This window comes from Agelaius phoeniceus, chromosome 6 (assembly GCF_051311805.1).
Source record: "Agelaius phoeniceus isolate bAgePho1 chromosome 6, bAgePho1.hap1, whole genome shotgun sequence".
In the NCBI taxonomy this organism is placed as follows: Eukaryota; Metazoa; Chordata; class Aves; order Passeriformes; family Icteridae; genus Agelaius; species Agelaius phoeniceus.
The window spans coordinates 32,669,590-32,690,751 of NC_135270.1; the positions used below are offsets into that span (position 1 = coordinate 32,669,590).

At 33.6% G+C, this 21,162-nt stretch overlaps 1 protein-coding gene across 1 annotated transcript in view; it reads right to left on the reverse strand.

The window, feature by feature from the left end:
- Window positions 1–21,162, reverse strand: part of RYR3 (ryanodine receptor 3) — a 196,058-nt gene that overhangs the window by 103,057 nt on the left and 71,839 nt on the right. Inside the window, exons 13-30 of the mRNA XM_077180355.1 lie at window positions 19,094–19,215; window positions 17,697–17,865; window positions 16,570–16,708; window positions 14,998–15,093; window positions 14,123–14,241; window positions 11,578–11,711; window positions 10,632–10,873; window positions 9,372–9,564; window positions 7,417–7,633; window positions 7,114–7,218; window positions 6,657–6,760; window positions 6,168–6,251; window positions 4,681–4,840; window positions 4,099–4,246; window positions 3,795–4,000; window positions 2,964–3,138; window positions 1,327–1,535; window positions 4–188 (exon numbers count right to left, since the gene is read on the reverse strand). Of these exons, the coding sequence (XP_077036470.1) occupies window positions 4–188; window positions 1,327–1,535; window positions 2,964–3,138; window positions 3,795–4,000; window positions 4,099–4,246; window positions 4,681–4,840; window positions 6,168–6,251; window positions 6,657–6,760; window positions 7,114–7,218; window positions 7,417–7,633; window positions 9,372–9,564; window positions 10,632–10,873; window positions 11,578–11,711; window positions 14,123–14,241; window positions 14,998–15,093; window positions 16,570–16,708; window positions 17,697–17,865; window positions 19,094–19,215 (2,807 nt within the window). The remainder of the gene's footprint in view (window positions 1–3; window positions 189–1,326; window positions 1,536–2,963; window positions 3,139–3,794; window positions 4,001–4,098; window positions 4,247–4,680; window positions 4,841–6,167; window positions 6,252–6,656; window positions 6,761–7,113; window positions 7,219–7,416; window positions 7,634–9,371; window positions 9,565–10,631; window positions 10,874–11,577; window positions 11,712–14,122; window positions 14,242–14,997; window positions 15,094–16,569; window positions 16,709–17,696; window positions 17,866–19,093; window positions 19,216–21,162) is intronic.

Below are 21,162 nucleotides of genomic sequence, written 5' to 3' on the forward strand. Positions count from 1 at the left end.
AACCGTTTTTGGAAAACATCAGAGGAGGCATTTTCCACGCCCATGCCGATGTTGAATGATGAGTGGAACTCAATGGGCATACTCAAACGACAATAGATCATGTCTGAATTGCTGTTCTGTGTGCCAAATGTTTTGTGAGTAACTTTTAACCGAGGTGGACTCTCAATGGTCCCATCAATTCTCCATATCTAAAAATAATAGAAATATTTTTAAATAAGTCTGTCCAAAAAAATTATGAAAACTTCCATTAAGCAACTAGAGGATGAGAAAATTGAAAGAGCAAACTTAATTTTTTCATAATTAATTATCTTCAAAACTATGCAGCTTTGGTCTCTGATACTGAATTTAACCTGAAGAGCAAGGGAATCAACAGATTCAGTATGATTCCTGACTACAAAAAATATTTTCAAAATGTTCCATTCGAGAGTAAAAAAAATTTAAAAATACAGTTTATTAAACTAATTCACTTTGAGTATGAGAGTCATTAAAAAACTGCATCACAAGAATCAGTTATTTTCCACCACAATGAGAAGAAAAATCAATTAGAATTGTTCAAAGGGTCATGATGGACTTTGTGTTCAATATTACTTTTCCTTGAGCTGAAAAAGTGCATTTTCAAATTCAGTGATAGGAATATTTTAAAGACAGGAATAATGATGAAATAATCCTGATAAAATAAAAAAATTCTGAAATAATTTAGTTGGAATTCAGTGAAATTTTCAGAGACAATCATTAGAGAATAATTGGCTATACTTAAATTAAAGAAAATCGCCTAGAGAGATTGTAATAAAAAGTCCCCTCAGGAACTCAAACATATCATTTTGGAATATATTAATTTGAAAAAAAATATAGAAAAGGCAGAATATATTACTCTGCTCTAGGATTGATTAGTTAGGGAGTTTTGGAATTCTTATCACTGGTGCATCACAATGAAAGAATCTGTGACACCACAGGTACACTTAAATGTCCTCTGACTTCAGCTGAAAAATTTTCAGATATTTAAGAAAAATTTACAGTAGAGAAGGTTTAGAAAGTGAAAGTGCATGTAAGGTAGAATATAAAAAACCCCCATAACTAGCATGCTTCCAGTAGCTAACCCCAACATTAATTAAGTCATATATTAAACCAGATAGGTATATCTATAGGAATCCATACTACCATAAATGAAAAAGAAGATGGACAAGATCATCTGGAATTATCTAAGAGTTACTTAATAGAGTAATATGACAAACTATCTGATGACAGTAAGCATTAGTAAGGGTTTAATGTCTCAGCTTGCTAAACAAACAATCGTTGAACAGGTGTCTCTCTGACATGTAATGTTACCTTAATGTGAGGATGATTTTTTGGCACATTGACAAATGTTGGTAAGCGTTTACTAAACCACATAGCAACATCTCGGTTCATGTTAACAGCAAAAGGTTCAAAACCTTCTTGGAGGCCACACATTGTATAATACTTGAATGTACTGGCATCCATTCCGAGGTTCATGCGACCAATCTGAGATAGGCCCAATGCACAAATTGGAACAAAACCTAAAGAAAAAAAACAACAAAACTCAATAACTTAGTTTAAAACCAGACATTCTTTATTTTTGATCTATCTAATGTGAACTAAACTTTAGCTCCTACAAGTAATGCACATGAAGTGATGACAGAAGCAAGAATTTAAAGCCACCTTAAATACCAATGTCTATGTTCAATATAATTGCTACCTGAGAACTTAGGCACTATCCCATTTAATTTGTTATCCTTCTCATTTTTAGACTAATAAACATGGCATTATACAAAAAGATCGTCACTGGAAGCCAACCTTGGCTAGATCAAAGTTATTAACAGAAGTTAAATATGGTTTCTGAGAGTGCCAAATTTTCAAAAGAACTTTGAGATGAGGTTGAAGTATCTCAATACATTTACTTAAAATTTATTTTATCATCAGTAGGTACAATTCTTTTTTCCAGCATTCATTCCTCCATCATTCACAATGGACAAATACACACCCCTTTAATGCTAGCATTTTTTATGACTCAACTCTTTGATCTCGATATATGTTTAGACAGGGATGAAAGGCTGTTGACTTATTTCACCATTTCCCAAAAAAACAGAATTTGGAGCAAAGTTAGGGAAAAGCCAACAGTTCAACCTCTAAAGGAGACATTTCCTCTTCTAAATTTTGAGACTTCAGTACAGCTTTGTTAAGGCAGTCACTCATTCTTTGCCTTTATAAAAACTCTATCTATGGTAAGATCAAAGAAGAACAGTGAACAACTGCAAAGTTTTCTGGCAATTACTAACAGGTATAAAAGCTATTACTGGTTGGAGGAGATATATTTACAAAGAGAAAGTAAATGAAAACATAAAGCAAACCCACTTGAAAATATTCCCCAACTCTCTTACAGTCATGTAGATACTACTTTTTTGAAAAACCAAAGGCCAAAAACAGAAAAGGAAAACTATCCCAGGAAAATGGGATATTTGGATAAGTTATGAATAGGACAGAGAAAGAAAAAGATTAGACTCACGTTGCAAAGATCTTTCTTTTGATACAGACTCTCACTGCACTGTACTTGTTTTGTCCTTTGCAGACATGAACACAGTATATTTACACTCCAGTGAGATTATCAGAGACTATATTTTCAGGTTTTGGAAATTTTTCAGGATGCTTATTATTACCACTTCTTCACAGCACTGAAGTCCTGACATAAAGCCTAGCAACACTGAGAAAATTTATCCACTCTGACTTCTGAAACCCCATTAATGTGGTGGAAGGAGAAAAGAAATTCAGTTTGTGCCACACAAGCACTCTCAAAATAATTTTTTTATGAAGTTAATGCATAGCACAATCTGAAGGCTCGTATCAGTGAAATATGATTTCTCAGTTCACTGAGTCATGACAGACTAGTTTTTCTGTTTGTTTTATTATTTTGTCTTCCAATAACCATGTGACTTTAAAGGGGAAGTTACCATTTTCTATTCCGAAGTCAGCAAATGCAAGTTCTGAACCTTTACTAGTTATAAGCAACTCTCCATTCAGAGTAAAGATGATTGACTTGTCATCCAAGTTTATCATACAACCAACTACATCTCCTGGTTGCCAGCTTCGTCCAAAGAATCCGCTGCCTTGATGCCAACACTGGCCCTAAATGGAAAACCAAGGAAATAAATACAGTGGTAAATTAAAAAATAAATACAAAATAAGTTAAGAAACCCAGATATTTTATTTTCCAGATATTAAAGTAATTTGTAAGCAGTACTGATCATGACTTTTGCCTTAGAGATAACAGGGACATAGAGAGACTAAGGCACCCTAACTTCAGCAATTTGGAACCTGATAACTCCTGTTCACTGGATTCAATTTCTTACACACTGTCATCCGTCTAGTCCTTTAGGAGTCAAGCTTGGGAAGAAAGTACATGCAGAAAGCAGAAAAAAACAGAAAAAGGAAAACAGACTGTGGCTCTCTCAGTGAATAAAGGACCTTTTTTTTGATTTTTGTAAAACATTACGTATAAAAAAATGGAAGTGAGTGCTGTATCCTGTTTATAATCATGGCAGACTTCTGTACTTAGTTGGATACAGCCTAGGAAGATACATATAAACCAACACTTTGTTAGCATAATCTTATGACAGAATCAAAATGGAGGTACTATCCACTGTGAAACAGAGCTCAGAGATATCTTTATACGAATCAGAAACATGCTGGTAGCTGATGTTGAGTACACAGAGGAAACCTATGTTGTAGCCCTCTGTCTAGCCTGTTTGTACATCAAAAGAGGTAAGTAAAGGTGTACTGACTTTGCTTCCTTCAAATACAAATGCTTGGTCATCAGCTCCCAACTCTATGTCAGGTCGACAGCCTGGCCTGGCCCAGCCAACACGCATGTCTCCACCTGTCACAGCTTCAAACTCAAAGTACCACTTTCCAGACTTCACTGCATAGGATTGTTCTACTCTGAAAAATCGAATCTTGTCAATGCTGACTTTTTCTACTGTTTGGTCAGCTGCAAAAATAAACAGAGGAAAAAAAAACTCTCTTAATAATGAAACGAAATTGTAACTGTCATTAAAAAAGGCCATGATTCTTATTGAAAATACATACCTATCTCTTGGTCAGGTGGCTCAATACTATAGCCATAGCCTGCAAATGTCCTGACAGCTTCACGGAGGCTGTCTCTGTTTGATTTTTTAGTACGTTCATCTAATAGTGCATATGGCACCAGCCGAGGATTGCGTTTGTTCTTAAGATCCTGAAAGGGATAATAAAAAACAACAAGAAGAAAAGTCTGTTTAGACATCACAAAGACTTTGAATAATGAGACAGAGCGTACTTTGGCATCATGTAATGATTACAGAAGAGATGCGGCATTAATGAAGAAAAGTTCTATGAATGCAAGTTCAATTAATTATCTGTTAATAACACTGAAAACCTAAATACAAGAATGAAGGAGAAGGATGGAAATCTATTCTCATGCATCCAGCAGCTGCAAACATACAGGTCTGACAATCCAGACTTTTATACGTAGGGCTTCTTTTCCTGCTCCCAATCCCCTCTGGCTTTTCCAATTATTACTGGACATTCAGTATTTGTCATCTTAACTAACACTCCCTCCCAAATGATGTTCTGGAATAAAAAAATCTCACATTCTTTACTTATTCCAAATGCATGTAAAGAAATTCCTACCTGTTGAATGCCATAGGTCCATCCTTGCTTTATTCTATCTTTTGCCCAGACGTTATGAGCATTTTCTGCTAGCTTGTCAACTAGAAATTCCTGAGAAGGTAACAATTTCACTTCAGAAAGATCAAGAGGGGCAGGTTTATATCCATTTGACATCATGTAACTGTAAGTCAACAAAGCAAAACAGAGAGTCAAGATATCCCAATTATGGTACTTAATTTCTTCTATGAAGCATTCATAGAGTGGAAATCACTATCTCTCTCTCCCCTTTTAAATCTCCTACTCTCCTTGTTCCTTTGCAAAAATCTTCCATTGCACTTGGTTATTGACTAGGATATAAATTGGATTCTAGCCATCTAGACCATCTCATTTTCCACCTACTTGCACAATAGCTAATTAAATGTGACTCAGATCCATATTTACATGCCTAAACTGTTGCTATAAAGCAACAAAACTTTTTATTGAATGACCACTTTTTATATTTATATATATTTGTCATTTAAGCATTTCAAGTAATTTCTATTTTAAAGGTCTGTATGATGACTTCCTATGAAACTCTCTTACATATCATTAAGTATGGTATTTTAATTAAGTATTCTTTAAGGACCGCATTACCACTTTTTCCAACAGAAGAAAAAAATTTTAACTATTGCTCTTACCCCTTTTTGACTGAATAAAAAGTTTAGCAAATTTTCAGCAGTAGCCATTTTTTTATCTTCTCCATTTAGCCATTTTATTATCTTCTCCAACCCTTCCATATTGTATAAGGACAACCCTCCCTTTTAGACATATTCAGATTCTCTTTTGGTCAAGTCAAGTAGTTTCCATTAATTAGGATGTTTCATATAGGCAATAGGTATTTTAATGAGAATAATAGCAAACCAGTATTATGATAGACTCTCTGCAGTATGAATCTTGAGAAAAGCTCTATTTTACTTTTTTTAATTGAGGCCATCAACTGGATCAAGATTACCATCTCTCATATCACAAAACTATGTATTTTACTGCTCACTTGAAACAATTGACTTTGTTTCTCATGGATAAATTTCTTTCAGGACAAAAAGACATATGGTGGGTTGATAAACTGAAGCGAAATGGCAAGTGTCCAACTTGCCGTTTCTCTCTCTATAAAGTGGTAAACTCTCTTTCAAGTAAATAGATTTACCATCATATGAATAGACTGTTCTTTACTATGAGACAGAAAAGCACTGCAATGTTGTATTGAGCTTTGGAGTCTCCATTCTAGGGTGATGTAACACTGCTACAATTGTCTGTATACGACTGTTTCTGCCTCTCAACAGCTTCAGGAGGTGATGCAGCACAGCAGTATTCACATTCCAACATCATCACAGCCAAGTAAAGACCTAACCAGAGATGTGTAAAACCTTATCATATATGGGGTTCATATCCAGTATACTTTAAATGAACTTAAAATATTTTATATTTATAATAAATATTATAATATGTAACTGTTACCATAAGGTACATACTTTTTAGGAAGTTTGACTTTTTTAAGATCTTCCTCAGCTGCTGGATGAGCATGAACAATGTGACATCCAAGGGCCAAAAGGGTTCTGGCATAAAAATGGCATTAGTTAAACACAACATTATAGTTCTCATGCATTGTAAAAATACACAGAAGAAACTATATTTAAAAACATGGAAATAATCTAAAATAAGGGTATTTAAAAACCCAAATATTTTCATTTATCCGAGATAATAAATAAGCCCTTCGAAAATAAAAAGGCACAAATCTATGGCTTGAGATTTCTACCACTTTATTAAAACCAACAGGATTTTGTCTCTGTAGAGACAAAGTTTTTCTACATCAGTCTGATTGTGTTCCTGGGACTTCTAGTAAAGTTAGAAGAATATCTTTGAAAGAGATATTTTAATGGTTCTATATCTTACAACAGTATGATGCACTTGAATAAAAATAAAATTTTAAAACTTTATTTTCTTTTTTATTTAAAGCTCACTTGAGGGTTTCAGTTGACATTTGTAGATTATAATTCTTCTCTGTCTCAGGCAGTTTTGAGAATTCCACAAGACAAGGATGATGCCTTTTATTATCATCGCGTATCTGCAAAAAATTAGCAGAAAAGAGTACTTTCCTGATGGAATCAAGAATCACAGTAAAAACCCAGTAAATTCTCTGCAGCAATGAAGTCAATGTAACTGATACAATTTATCTTTGTTCAGTGACAGCTACTCATAACTATATAAATCTCCTTTCCCATGATTTACTTATAACGTACACTATAAATACTCCTCCATAGTTAATGAAATAAGCAATTCCAGCTTACATGGTCACATTGTTGGTAATGTATAGACCACCACTGCATATCCTATTCAAATTCCAAGTCAAGGTTTGGGCTGGTAGGAGACTTAACCTAATACAGGTGACTATACCCAGGCAGGTCATTCAAAACATACCTTGCCATATGTCCAGCCCAGTTCTATTTTATTCATTCCCCATAGTTCATGGATATTTTCAGCTAGTTTGTCCCTGATCTTTTCAAGATGAAAAGGAAGAGCAATCTAAGGAAAGAGCATAACAATTCCAGAAATAAGAAGAGGTTCCAGTTACCACACTTTGTATCAAAGATCACTTAGTTTACTTAGTGCATCACAACAAGCAATTGAAGAATTGCTAAGAAAGAGGGAAGATTTTATATTGTGAATTTAAGTTTTGAATAGACATAAGTTATAGATCCCATTACTGCAAACTTCACATACCTGACTGGTGTCTATTGGACAAGGGATAAAAGAAGCTTGTGAAAGAAATTGTGTTGTACCCAACAAATCCCTCACTCCTTCAAAATCTCTTTTATATTCTTTGACTGGTTCCAATTTCATCTTCTCTTTTGGAAGCAATGCCTCATAACAGGGAGCATAGCCAGCAGGAGGCAGAAATTTAAACTCTCCATGACGTCCGCCCAACAAGAAACGAACTCTGTGCAATTTTCAATGAAGCAATTAGACTCTTAAATAATCAGCATATACTATCATTATGAATAAATAGTGTAGAAGCTTAAGCATTTTTTTTAGTAACATTTACAAAAATGCATGTGTTCTTCACGTTTTGGTAAATACCAAAGTGTTACCGAGCATTCATACTAGCAGATACTGTCAGTAAAACCATCATCTACCCACTATATTTTGAAAATTTGTTTTGGCCAAAACAAAACTAATTATTTAATGTAGTGGCATATTGAAATATTTCTCATTTAAAATCAAATGGTTGTAAGTTGTGATTTTTTTAAATGGATTTAAGGCATTTGGAAACACAAATCGAATTTAAATTGGACTGTTACTCTAAAAATACTATTGGGACTATTGATACATAACTTGAAAGTTTTAAAGTTACGTCTCAGTGAACACATGCAGACAGTTTGGCATATGAGGGAGGTAAAAAAAAAAAACCACTAAAACCTTAATACATTAAGAAAGCAAACAATATTATACTGAATCTTCCAACAGGGAATGAGTTCCAGAAGCACAACTAAGATTCTTTGTAAACCCCTAAAATGTTATTTTTCTCCTCAGATATAGATTTTCATATAAATTTAAGAATAAGCCAAGAGAAACAACAAAGACAAAAACTATCCAGCTGCATACTTTGCTACTCAAGTGAGCAAACTCTAGAGGTAAACAAATGCTAAAAAAACCAAGAAAAAAATCCTGTTATCTCTAGAAATTAGCCTCTACATTTTTTGAGATGGAGTGACCAGAAGCCTATAGGAATATTAGAACAGATCAACATATTTTTTTCACATTTTTAAGAAGATTAAAGACCCTAGAACACCCTCCTTAACTCAAGATTCCCATGTAAAAGTATTTTCTCTGGGAGCAATAGAAACAGACGACAATATACATCTGCTGCTAACATCAGCTATAATGTTACTATAAACTACAAAGAAAAATGCTCTCACAAAATATAAAAGAAACATCAAATAAGAATGAAAAAAAGAAAATAATTACACCAATTTTGGCAGATTTCTTTCATAAAAAGTAATTAATATTTTCAAAAGCTTTGTATTAATGAAGCTACATAGTAGGGTCACTCCAGGAGAATAAATGAAATTTATTTACTAAATCTTTGCCAGCCCTCCTTTATTCTGTTTGATTCTTCAGGAGATTTTCTGAATTCATTGAACATAGACAGCTATATAAATTGTATACAGTAAGTTTGAATCTCAGTATTTTAGCTATAGAAGAGGTAAGAAATGGGGAATATTAGTAAAGAGGTTCCAAAACTGCTTCTCATCAGTTCTGTTTCCCACTGTGAACACAGTATCAGTTTTCATGATGATTTAGGTTTTTTTACTCCCTGCTGAGAAAGCCAGTGAGAACCTTAATTAGTGCAAAATATGGTGCTGCATTTCTAACATGGTTTTTTTCACTGATAATTGGAATGAAACAAAATTAATTTCCCCTAGGTCACCAAATACCCGTAAAATAATACTGTCCAGACATTGTGACTTGATGAAATAGTTTACAGGCTCACATGACACTTTAAAGTGAAATCATCACTGAACAAATCATTACTTCCCTGCCTTCCTTCCAGCTGCTATAGTTCTGCTATTTGGGCAGAACTGAAGTAGCAAAACAGAATAAATCATACTAGAATTTGGGCAATATTTTGTGTGGTAAGACAGCAAAGAAAACTATTAAAATTAAGTTGTACTTACTTTACACCTGCTGACAAGCTTACGACAGGGAAGAAAAACCCTTCTGTACTGAAGTTCTCAAACATTCCCTGTACAGGCTGCCCATTAATGCGGAACGAAATGCTGGGTACACCTAAATCCAAGCAGCAGCTAACCACATCATCAGATGCCAATAAATGCTGATTGACAGATGCTACAGCTCTGGGTACCCGACCTAGGATAGAAGCATTTAGGAATCAGAATATTTAAGCAGGTTTAATTTTAAAAAATTATTTATTCAGCCATTTCTACTGGAGTATGTTACAGATGCCTCCTAGTCTTCTCCAAAAAAAGATAATTTCTGACATTGGATAATTGTTCAATAGTGTTGGAATAAAATATTGAATTATATGGGCCTGCACACACATATTCTATATACAAAACCCAATGCTAGAACAATTTTAATAAAATTGACAAAGGAAACACTCTCAGATTATGAATTATTAGAATTAATGTAATAAAATTTACTTCAGTGTATACAGTCTCATTAAAACACCTTTCATTTGTATGGCCCCACTCTATTATTTTCAGAGCAATTAAAGAATACCTAGATCTATACAGAATTTAAAGGCACTAAGAAATATGGGGAAACTAAGGATTTTGTCTTGATGCCTTGAAAATTGCACATTGAAACATAGGTCACATATTGAGCAAGCTAAAAAATAACTATCATTTACTGTGCATGCAAGAGAAATCTGGATGAAAAAATAATGTGATAGTTTAATTAAAGACTCTACACACAAAGAATAAAATAATGAAGTTGGTAAAAAAAGGTATCTTTTATTGATAAAATTGATAATGAAATTATTTATCAAAACTTTAATTCAATTTGTCAGATCTCTCAACAGGTTAAAAATAACCCATTTTCCTTCAACTGTAGATTCAAAGTAAAATAATAATGCAAATGTCAATTTGTATAGACCTAATTTATCTGAGATCAATACATCCATTTATTTTGGACAGATAGAATTAAGTCAGTATTGATCTAGATCTGGAAAATGCCATTCTGTGGTCAAAATCATGCAAACAGGGCAATCTGCTAAAAAGCCTGACTGGTACAATTCAATATTGGCTAACATCTCAGACAAGTAGTCTGATTTGAACTTCTAAATACCTTCTTGATAACCTGGAGTTCTTAATGTAGCTCACTATGAAATAGCAAGTTATATATACAAAAAAATGGAAGGTAATCATAGATAGATGTTAACTGTAAGAATAAGTGCTAGCTCACAAAGCACTCACCAGACCACAGATGAAGGCCGTCAAACCCAAAAGAGTAGAGGTCATCACCAACACCATTGCCTCCCCATCCTTCTCCACCTCCAGGATAGGGGGCATAACCTGAGGTAGAGGCCCATCCAACCCGCAGGTGGGTGGGTTCAGCCGTCAAGAACGGATCAACCTGATCAATTATTAACTCAAAGTACCACTTCTTGTATTGTGCAGAGCCCTCAGCAACACCCAAAAATATGTTTGGTCTTATGCTAAGAAAGAAAATGCAAGCCAGTTAGTGTAAACATAAAGTGTGACATAGGAATTATGTTGCTGTATAATTGTCCAATTCTCTTTACAAGTAAGATATAAGTATAGGTACCCACATGTTGCTTGTAATATTTTTTTAAGTGAACCACTATGCATAAATTAATAAAGCTGCTGTAGAACCATCTTCTAAGGTAGAGGTTCGAGGTTCCATGCTTTGAAAAACTTACAGTCAAAAGAGAAATGACAAGATCACTTACTAAAATCAAAACCAGGAGTGTGGTTGCCAGGAAATCAAGTCCCTCTTAAAAGACACAAGAACTTCAGAGTATGTTTGCATACTCTGTTCCTTGTTTTGACTCAGAAACAAGCAGCTTTCATGTTTCTATTTTAGAGCAGCTCTGGTTATGAATTAGCAATTTCTATTTGATCCCAGGTTCCATACAAATGCTATATTGTCAGTAAAAATGTATTTTTTCAGAACTCAATACATAATACATTATCAGCTCCCACGGTGTGTTTCTCAATATTGAAAGTTTGGGGTTCTTAGGTTTTTAGGTTATTTTAATAAATAACCTAAAAAATAAATATTTAGGTTAAATATTTCTTAGGTTACTTTTTTTTATTCAAGTACTTACTGAAGATATGGAAATTCAATTTTTTCTAATATAACAGCGATAATTTTTTATAATACAACATATCACTATACCTTGTCACATCATTAATCAAACGTGTCTGCAAAAGTAAGTCTCTTCTGGGCAGTAAATTGTCACAGATCAAATTTTGATTGGCACGGACTGCAACTCCATTGCAGACGCAGAGAGAGCAAAGCACATCGAGAACCTTAAAGGAAAAATCAGAAGTAGTAAGACAAAGGCAGCTAGGAGCATACACTATTATTCAGTTGTCAGCTAAATTTACATTCAGGATAGCCCTAAGGGAAGGGATATAATATACACTATTGTTTTCTATATACTTCTCACATATTTGGACCAAGTGTAGTCTGTACTACTGATAAAGGATATCAAACATTTGTGGAACATAACATCAGAGCACAGGGTTTGAGGATGCATCAGAAACCTTCCTTTAAGAGTCTTTATTCTCATTTTGATCAGACAAAATTAGCCTTATGCTAATTCTTAAAGACTTTTTAATTAAATCTCAATAAAAATTTGAATATAAAATTAAATTCCTTGATAAATTTTCTGCAGCCCAAAAAATTTCCTGTGCCAAATAAGTGGATAATTCTCAATGACAATGAGACTGATTGCTTTTTAGTCTCTTCTGGAAACAATATTTCAATTTGAGAAATATTCAATTTTTTATAAAATTAAAGATGCTTTAAAAGCTCACTATAAAGCAAAACAGATTTTCAAAAAGATGTTATTCTAAAACTTCAGATGTCTTTTCTTTTTTTTTCTTGAGTCTGAAAATTGAAAGAGATTGATATCATTCTTACAGAGTACTGGAGCAGGAGGTTTTGGAAGAGAAAACACAGTAACATAATGTTGCTTAATACTGAGCAAAGCTTCACACTTTCACAAACAAACAGAGAAGCTTCAATGTGTACTTGACCTCTGACAAACAGTCTTTGAGCAAGGAGCCCAAGTGGTCTAGATTGCTACACACCACCTCCACAACAAAAGATACATCTTCACACCATTGATTGTGTTATTTCTATTGTACAACTCCAGAAACAGCAGACTATGAAACTCATCTTCGCTACTCCTGTTGTCTGACTAGTGAACTGAACACAAACCCACCATTGACAGCTTACACTGCTTAAGCTAATATATTTGCTTAAACACTTTTCTATGTCCCAGCATTTTCCTTTCTACCACCTCTGCTATTGGGCAGAAGCCATCTAGCAGAAGGATAAGCATTTAAAGAACCACACAAGCTCTGAGCAGTACTCAGCTGTAAAGCATCTTAGTAGCATTAATGATTACCAGCAGCTCAGACTTTACATGTAAACTGTTTAAATAACCTCCATGAATATGCTGACTCTATTTCTGACAGAAGGCTTTTAATTTAAAAAGGCCTTCAACTCAATAATTTCCAGGACCATTTTACTCATTATTTTCCTTATTTCCTAAATCTCAACAGAATCTCTAATCTAGAAGGAGAATAAGATATAGTTAATAACAGATGAATTTATTTCTTCCCACCCACTCTTATGTACTTGCTGAGGTATAGCCAAAGACACTACAAACAGAAATTAACAAATCCATTACCCAGTATAATTCTTCTCCTGTATACATTTTCTGTTTCTGCTCTAAGTTCTCACTATAAGATCTACATTGAGATGTTTCAGACAAAAGGTTCTTTCTTTCTAGGTGACTGGCATAACACAGTAATCTTGTTAAAAGATAAAAATATTAAGCTAAACTTCCTGCTGTAACTTCAACTTTTTTTCTTATGCCTACTTATGTCAGTTCATAGTCCTTAACCCTGCTTAAAAATTCTTTTCTCCTTTACTCTATCTGTAGCTGGTTAGGTTCTCTGTATTAGTGATTTACAAGAGAAAGTAATTTCAGCTCACAAAAACTTCCTCTGTTCTTCCTCGAGGTTATCAGTCTTTCAAATAAAATTTTAATTGAGGAAGGAAACTCACATCAGAAAATCACACAAAAACCTATATCTTCGTCTGTGTTGTGATGTCATCCTGGTCGCAGCCAGAAACTCTGTTCAACTTCTTCTATCATAATAAATTGCATATGGGTGTCTAAATTAATTTCATCCAGTATATCTTCTGGAAACTCAGGGGTTTTTTCTTTCTTCAGAACACCTGTGTTTTCAGATATTTGGATTATTTTTCTGATTTCTCCATTTATTTCTTTTCTGCTGCTATTATTGTTACTCAAGTTAGGAATGATTTTGCAGGATATAGTTCTCTATATCTGTGGATGCAATGGTAGTCCACCAATTCTCCAGAGCCCTGAATCACAAAGCAAGCTACTCTGCCCACTTTCTTACAGCTACCAGAATACTTCATTTTCTCATCAAATCCAATGTTCTGACTGGTTACCAATATTTCTTAACTGCTTACTTCTCATACAAATTTTTGGTATTTGAAAATTGCTGAAAAGCATTTATATATAAAACATTCTTTTAATCTCAAAAAAGAAATTTTGCAAGTATACTTTAAAGTTATTTTATTCCTTTAAAGGTTTTAGAATCAAATATTTCTCATCCTTTTTCCCCCACAAATTATTGTAAGATTAACATTACATCCTTACTTTTTCCAAACATACCTTGTAATTGCGCCCATGTTTATCCAACAGTGAAATAATGGATTTAATGTGTTCCTCAGATATTAGATTTAAAGCTTCTGGGCTTTCAATCAAGATGCAGTGCAACACTTCCAAAATACCTACATGAAGGCCACAGAAACAATGTTGTCATTAAATCACCCTCACCACTGAACAGATCCTAAAAGCTCAGTAAAGGAGTATCTTACAAGATGGTATGGTTTCTCTGACCTAAAAAGAGAACTAAACAACTTCCAAGGAGTAATGATATGAACATGGTACATTAGGAATAAATGCACAATTAAAATGTTAATTTCTCTTTTCTTTTGAATATAGGCACAACTTCAAAACCACTTGAGAAATTTGCTAGATTAGCTCCTTCTTTTCAATGGAAGAGGTAAAGGGAGCCCTGGATAGTATATTAACATTTTGTTGAATACTCCACTGTAAAAAAAACAAACTTATAAGCTACATCTTTATGGGGTTTATATGCATGTCACAAATACATGTAATTTTATAGTACACCACTCTTGATACTGTTTGACCCAATCCCTTAATTCATCAGGGTCACTGACTGGATATAGTATTGCACATAACAAATGTATTGAAGCAAAACAATGTCACATGAGTGTCTCTTTTAATATATTACTTTAGCCAATTAACAAAACAAAACAACCAACAAAAAAACAAATCCAAAATAAGGAAAAAAGCAAACAAAAAAACTCACAAAAAAAAACCCCAAACAAACAAAAAACCAACCAAACACCAAGAGTGTGTTTGTTTTCTAATATGTGTTGGCTTTAAGGAAAACTGCTATGTAAATGATGTAAAACAGGTATTGACTGATAGTTAATTTACATTGTGAAGGTGAGTCTCACCTGAGGAAGATTCTAATCTGTCCAATTTACTGATTAGCCAATCAAGGTTACAGGAAAATTGAGCACAGTTGTTTCTGTTGCCACGAATGAGAGCAGCTGGAAAAAACCACAAGGTATCATTTTATAACAGGAGATTTCCATTTTAAATCAAGAAAGTTTATTATATGTATTTTAACACAATTTTTAGAGTAACTCAATAAAACAATGAACAGACAAGTCCATTTATGTTACCATAATAAAGAATTGGAATTTCCACTACTTGGAATATCAGCAACCAACATAATTTCTAAGGTGCACATAAGTTTTTGAAATTGAAGGGGGTCTCCTGCATAAACAAGAATCTCAGAAAAAAAAGTTTTGTTTATGTTTTATTTTGTTGCTAAATATAAATAGAAGTTATCTAGCACCCTTGCTTGATGTCAAGCACGTTCATGATCATGGGGCTGAAACTTTTCTTTTTCTGTTTCTTCCTACCAAATGTGGGAAGATCATATGCAGAAGTTTGAGTTCAAGTGCAGATTAGGCATATAGGTGTTTAGTTTTCCTTTCTGATAACAATGTTGTAGAATGCACAGCTTTTAGTCTTTCAGTAGTGCAGACTGCACTTTGAAAGTTCATCAACATTCAAGTCTTTCAAGAAATATTGTTCATTTTCTTCCTTCTAGAAGGCATAGATCATAGGGGGAAAAAGAGTAACAAAAAATACATATTTTGTATTCAATTTTCAATTATTTTATTATGAAGCACAAAAAATATTATGTCAGAACCACTGTTTTCAAAATGTACTGGCAGATGAAAATCAAGATAAAATCTGAAAAAGTCTAGTACTAGAGAGAGCTTCTTTTCATCCTATTTTTCTTTAAACTAATAAGACTGTTGTAAAATGCAGCCAGTGGTAACTTTTTAGTTTCTAAGGCAATGAGATTTCATTAGAAGCACCTCCATGTCTGTTCTATGTGAATAACCTCATGCTTCAAAACTCTTCCCCTGGCTTCTTTTATTCTTGCCCTGACTCTCAACTTCCTTGTTTTGCTATGGATCAGGACTACCTTCCTTTGTGATGAAAATAGAATGCATTTAATCTCCATCAGAAGACAAGGCTCTTCTAAATGAGGAATAATGTAAACTAGGTATCAAATAAGAAATTTAAATACATATATACATACTTGTTCTGCTCTATAATTTTGGTCATTCTACATCACAGAAGTAGTTTGCTCTTGAATAGCAGTGCTCTAGAAAATCTGGCCTTTATATTGAAAAAAACTGTTTTACAGTTTTTCTAATTTTTAAAATGGTAATTCACATCTGTTTGCATATCATACATTTAAATTTAAAAAAAAAAAGGTTTTGACATGCTTCCTAGAACTTTTTCCTGGCTGAGATCTGATTTTCTGATGTATCATTGCTCAAGAAACTCTATTTAGCAGTAACTATATGTAATAAATTCTGTAATTTACAGAATAAACTGAATAATGCTCAAAGTATTCTTTGGTGGTGACACAGTAGGTAGGATTCCATGCTACTGGGGTATTCTGGGTTTTTTTTACTTTAGAAGGTTTTTGAAGAACTTACCTAACAATTTGTAAAGGAGATTCAAAATTTCTTTCCATGATGTACCACCATGTTCTTCTCTTGCAATTCCTGCAAAATGAGCTGCGCTGTTGTAGTCATTTAGGCGATCAATGCAATTTAGAACGAGTGCCAGCATTCCCTAAACACATATGAGAGAAGAAAGTGAACTGCACATGAAAAAGCATGGGTCATTGTTTCATTAAAGACTTTTTCCTGTATAAATTGGAAGGCTGCATTATCTTAAATTAAGAAAATCCCAAACAACAAACCAATTGCACTTAAAAGAGTTGAATATGTATTTTTCTGTATAAAAATAATTAATTTTAGAGAATGATTATATATGGTTCCTTACACAACTAAGTATTATGAAAAATAAGGAATAAAAATCTGAAAATAAAAGCTTTTTCAATTTTTAAGGACATTCTTTTTTGCATAAAATCTCCCTTGCATAAGGAAAAAATGCTTTACATTTAGATAAAAAGGAATTTTCATTGATTAAAAAGGTGGAAGTTTGGCTATCCAATAAAATATCTAAACCAAAGACTTTTAAATACTACAAGGGATTTGTAACTTCACTTTGATTGCATACTCAAACAGTATTGAAAACCTGGAAGCAATTCAAATGTGTCTAAACACATCATAAAATATGTTTAGTAATTCTACAAAAATGAAGTTATTCCATTTTCAAAGAGGAGCAATTCAACAATTATGTAATACATAACTTTCTCTAAAACTGGCATTCTTAGAATTTCTAGAGGTAAAAAAGTTACAGGCAGATTCACAGGACAGAAAAGACATCAGAAATAACATCCATTATTGACCCAGGTTCTATCATTCATTTGGAGTATCCAGGTTGTATAACTTCACAGAGAGAAAAAGAAATTTTAGTAAAATAAGATCCTTTTAAAGATGCTCAGAAGTATTAAGATCAAATTTTATGACAGAGTGTGTGGCTTGTGACAAGTTTATATACTTATATATATACTTACATATATATATATCAGCTGAGAACACTATATTATAGATCATATGCGTATATCTAGATGATAATATGCATTCATCTAAATTTCTCTCAAAGTTTGTGAGACAATCTACTTAAAATAATGCAAAAATCCCTTTCTCTGTACCTCTTCTTTGAATAGATTTTGTCTGTTTTTGAGTGAGCGAAGTTTGTTTTGCTTGTCTTCGTGTTGCAGCTCTTCTTCGGGAAGCTGGAAGTAAGTGATCAGGTCTTGCAGCGTCTGAGCCATCTCCTCAACAGGCAGGGCGCTGGGTGACAGTGCTCTGTTGTTTCCGCTATGGAAAACAACAAGACTGGCAGCATTAATCATTTTCCCTCTGTAATTTACAGTATTATGTGGCAGCATATTCTCTTTTGGTACCTAAATCAAGTCTTGTTACGTGTATGACGTGTGAATATAAGCAACGGATGATCCGAACTGAACATCATTCAAATACCTATTATTTGGCTGTCCAGCACTCAGAGCTTCCTGAGTGGAATCATATTTCTCTTTCTGTGCTGATATAAACAGAGAGAGTGGGTTTTTTTAAAAAGAAAAAAAGAAAGTAGAAGCAATGTAATTCAGCAAAAAGAAGAAAAAGAGATTGAAGTTCTTTTTCTACAGTAATTGATTTTGCTTAGATACTTGAAATCCCACTAAAGGTGTGATGGCGCAATAACAGTAGCAGTTATTGAAGTTATACACCCACAGCCTTCTGGGAAAAGAATACAAAGTAGCAGGTAATCCTAACCACAAATTAGATCTTTTCTATCTATTTTATACAGTAAATAAAAAGGGTGGGATTTAAAAATAAAAAGCATTTCAAGAAATCTCTGTTGTCAGTAAAATAATGTCTTTTTCTGTTTAAGTATTTTCTCAACCTTATGTGATAATCCAGTTTTCCACAGCCTGACTACTATAAATAGCATCATCTAGCAGGCACTGACTGCTGGCAAAGGTGGCTCTGTTTTATATCCTCAGCCCAAGAAATACAAAGTAGTGGTGCAGGTTCTTGAGATACTGAAGTAATAATGTTTTAAACACAGGCTCATATGATGAGCAAATAATTAATTAAAAACTCCTTTTTCTTTATTTCTTATAAAATATTGCATCAAGTATTACAAGGGTGAACACTTCATCACCATAATTAAAACTTCTGCCAAGCACTACAAAAGAATAGTTTCTTCAGTAGAAAATACATTCTTATAGATTTAATTGCACAAAGTTCTAGGTATCATTGAATACTTACTAACAGAGTAAGACTAAGATCAGTTAGCATGTTTTTTCAACCTGAATTACTATCCAGCTTGCTTCTGGCTTCAAGGTATTAGATTTCATGTAAATAATCTTACGTAAAGTGTTCTATCTATTTAATGGCATTACTAATCAAAATTTCAAATTTCAATCACTAAAAATATATTTCTAAGAGCTTCTAAATTCAAACACTTGAAAGCAGGACATAAGGATTCTCTTAGAGAAATTCTTATAATTTCAGAATACTTTAAAACCAGGGTAACAATTACCTTATGAAGTGGCTGAATAAGCTTGTAGTATTGCGAATGATTCGAGCAGCCTGGGATTCCTCACGCTGGCATCTTTGTAATGTGAGACCATCGTCCATGTGACCTTCTTGATGTAATATAACCTTTTGAGAGTCAGGAATTATCACAATAATTACTTTAAAACACTTTTTGCTTTTAAATTTTTTAAATTTATTTCAAGACTGCACTGATAAAGTAATTTGCATATATACAGATTTGTTAATCACTTTATCTAGACACCCATTAAATAGCTACAAGTTTATCAGTCTCACATAAGTTATTCAGAGAAGACAATGTAATGTATTTTTGTTCCACAATCCATTTAAAAAGATACTCTTAAAAAACATTTTCAAGATGTTACAAAAAATGTCATTTTTGCTCTCAGGGAAGAGGAATTTCACTTTCTTAAGCATCATTTATGAAAGGATTTATGCTTTAAGACTATTGACAAGAAAAATCAAGCTGGAGTGACAACTATTACAATGCTGCTAAAGGAGCAATACTGTTTATAAACAACTTCTGATTCATTTAACTATTTCTACACAATATGTTGTATTCTTATCTGAACCAGATAAGAACATCATGTGAACTTCAAGCAATAACAGAGATCCTTTAATGGGATTTTAATCTTTCACTTTGAAAAAACACACATAGTTACAGAAATCTAGCGTCACTTTTAGGTGTCAGAAAAACAAGTCTTGGTCATTTTGAGTCATTAAAATCCTACATCAATTTTGTTTGAAGTAAATGTGAGTTATCCTGCTTCTTTGCTCAAGAATCTACTGAATTCTCCACCAAAAAAATGTGTCATTTTAGTTTTGAGTTAATAAAAATTTGCAACCCACGTTCCCAGTTAGCAGAGTAATTCTGAGGGCATGAATAGTTAACAAAGAAACAAGAATGTTATACAGGTGGTTGCTGCCAAAAATGGGAAAGTTATTTACCAACAGCTTTTGTACATACTAGCATATATGTGTATCAAAGCACTAGAAAGTGATGTTTTTCTATGTTTGGCATGTGTTTACACATGTGCTCTGTTCCTTCAAACATGCTGAGTTTATCTGGACAGCAGAATCCATGGAAATATGGATGGAGAAGATTGGGAAGGTATTTTTGAATTATTACATTAATAATATTTTTTAAAGGAGAGTCGTTTAAAATTTGGCCATCTTTCCTCTTTTTTCAGATACTTCTTTATATAGAATCACCCTGTGGGTGACTTTGCTAGATTAAATATTACTGTTTCCATGGAGAAGGTCCTGAGGTCATGAAACTGAAAAGTAAGTGAAGTTCTACTCTGCCCATCACAAAACTAGTAAGAAAAATATTTGACAATTAAAGAATGTGTCCTCAGGCCATTGTATGTAGCTCTAGGTTTTGGAGCTACAGGAATGAAAACATTCGACAAATAGGGTATTAAAGTTGTCATGTCTTGCAAAATAATTGCACCTTTATTATTGTAAAGCAGATATGCACTCTTCTTCCTAAGCATGCAATGTGGATGAGGGAAAAGTCTTTTAGAAGGACATAATTTTTCCTATTTCTCTGACAAACAAAACCAAAAAAAACAAAAAACCCAAAACCTAACTAGAGAACCAACAAACAGCCCAAAACTCAACTAAATCATCCAGAAACATCACAATGACAGGAAAGTGCTATTTAGAATTCCAGTAAGTGCATCACAGGGAGAAGCATCCAGCACTGGCTACATCAATTCCTCAGATTAAACACTTCTCTGCATGTAGAAAGGGGCATTTGGCACTGCCTTGCTTGTAGAAGTACAGCAAGGCACAGACCAACACTGTGAGCAACGGGCTCCAGAGCATGGATCCAAATCACGTAGCATGTGTTTTTCTGTTCCCTGAGCTCTAGCACTTTGGAGCTCTACAGGAGTTCACTGCTTGCACAAAAGCAAACTAAAAAGATAGACATCCATCACTCACTGGACGGTGAGGGATTTGACTACAATACTGATGTAATCACAATTACCTGGCAAAATCTTGAATCCTTGGTTACCACAATCTCAGAGAGAGAGAGAAAAAATAAAAATT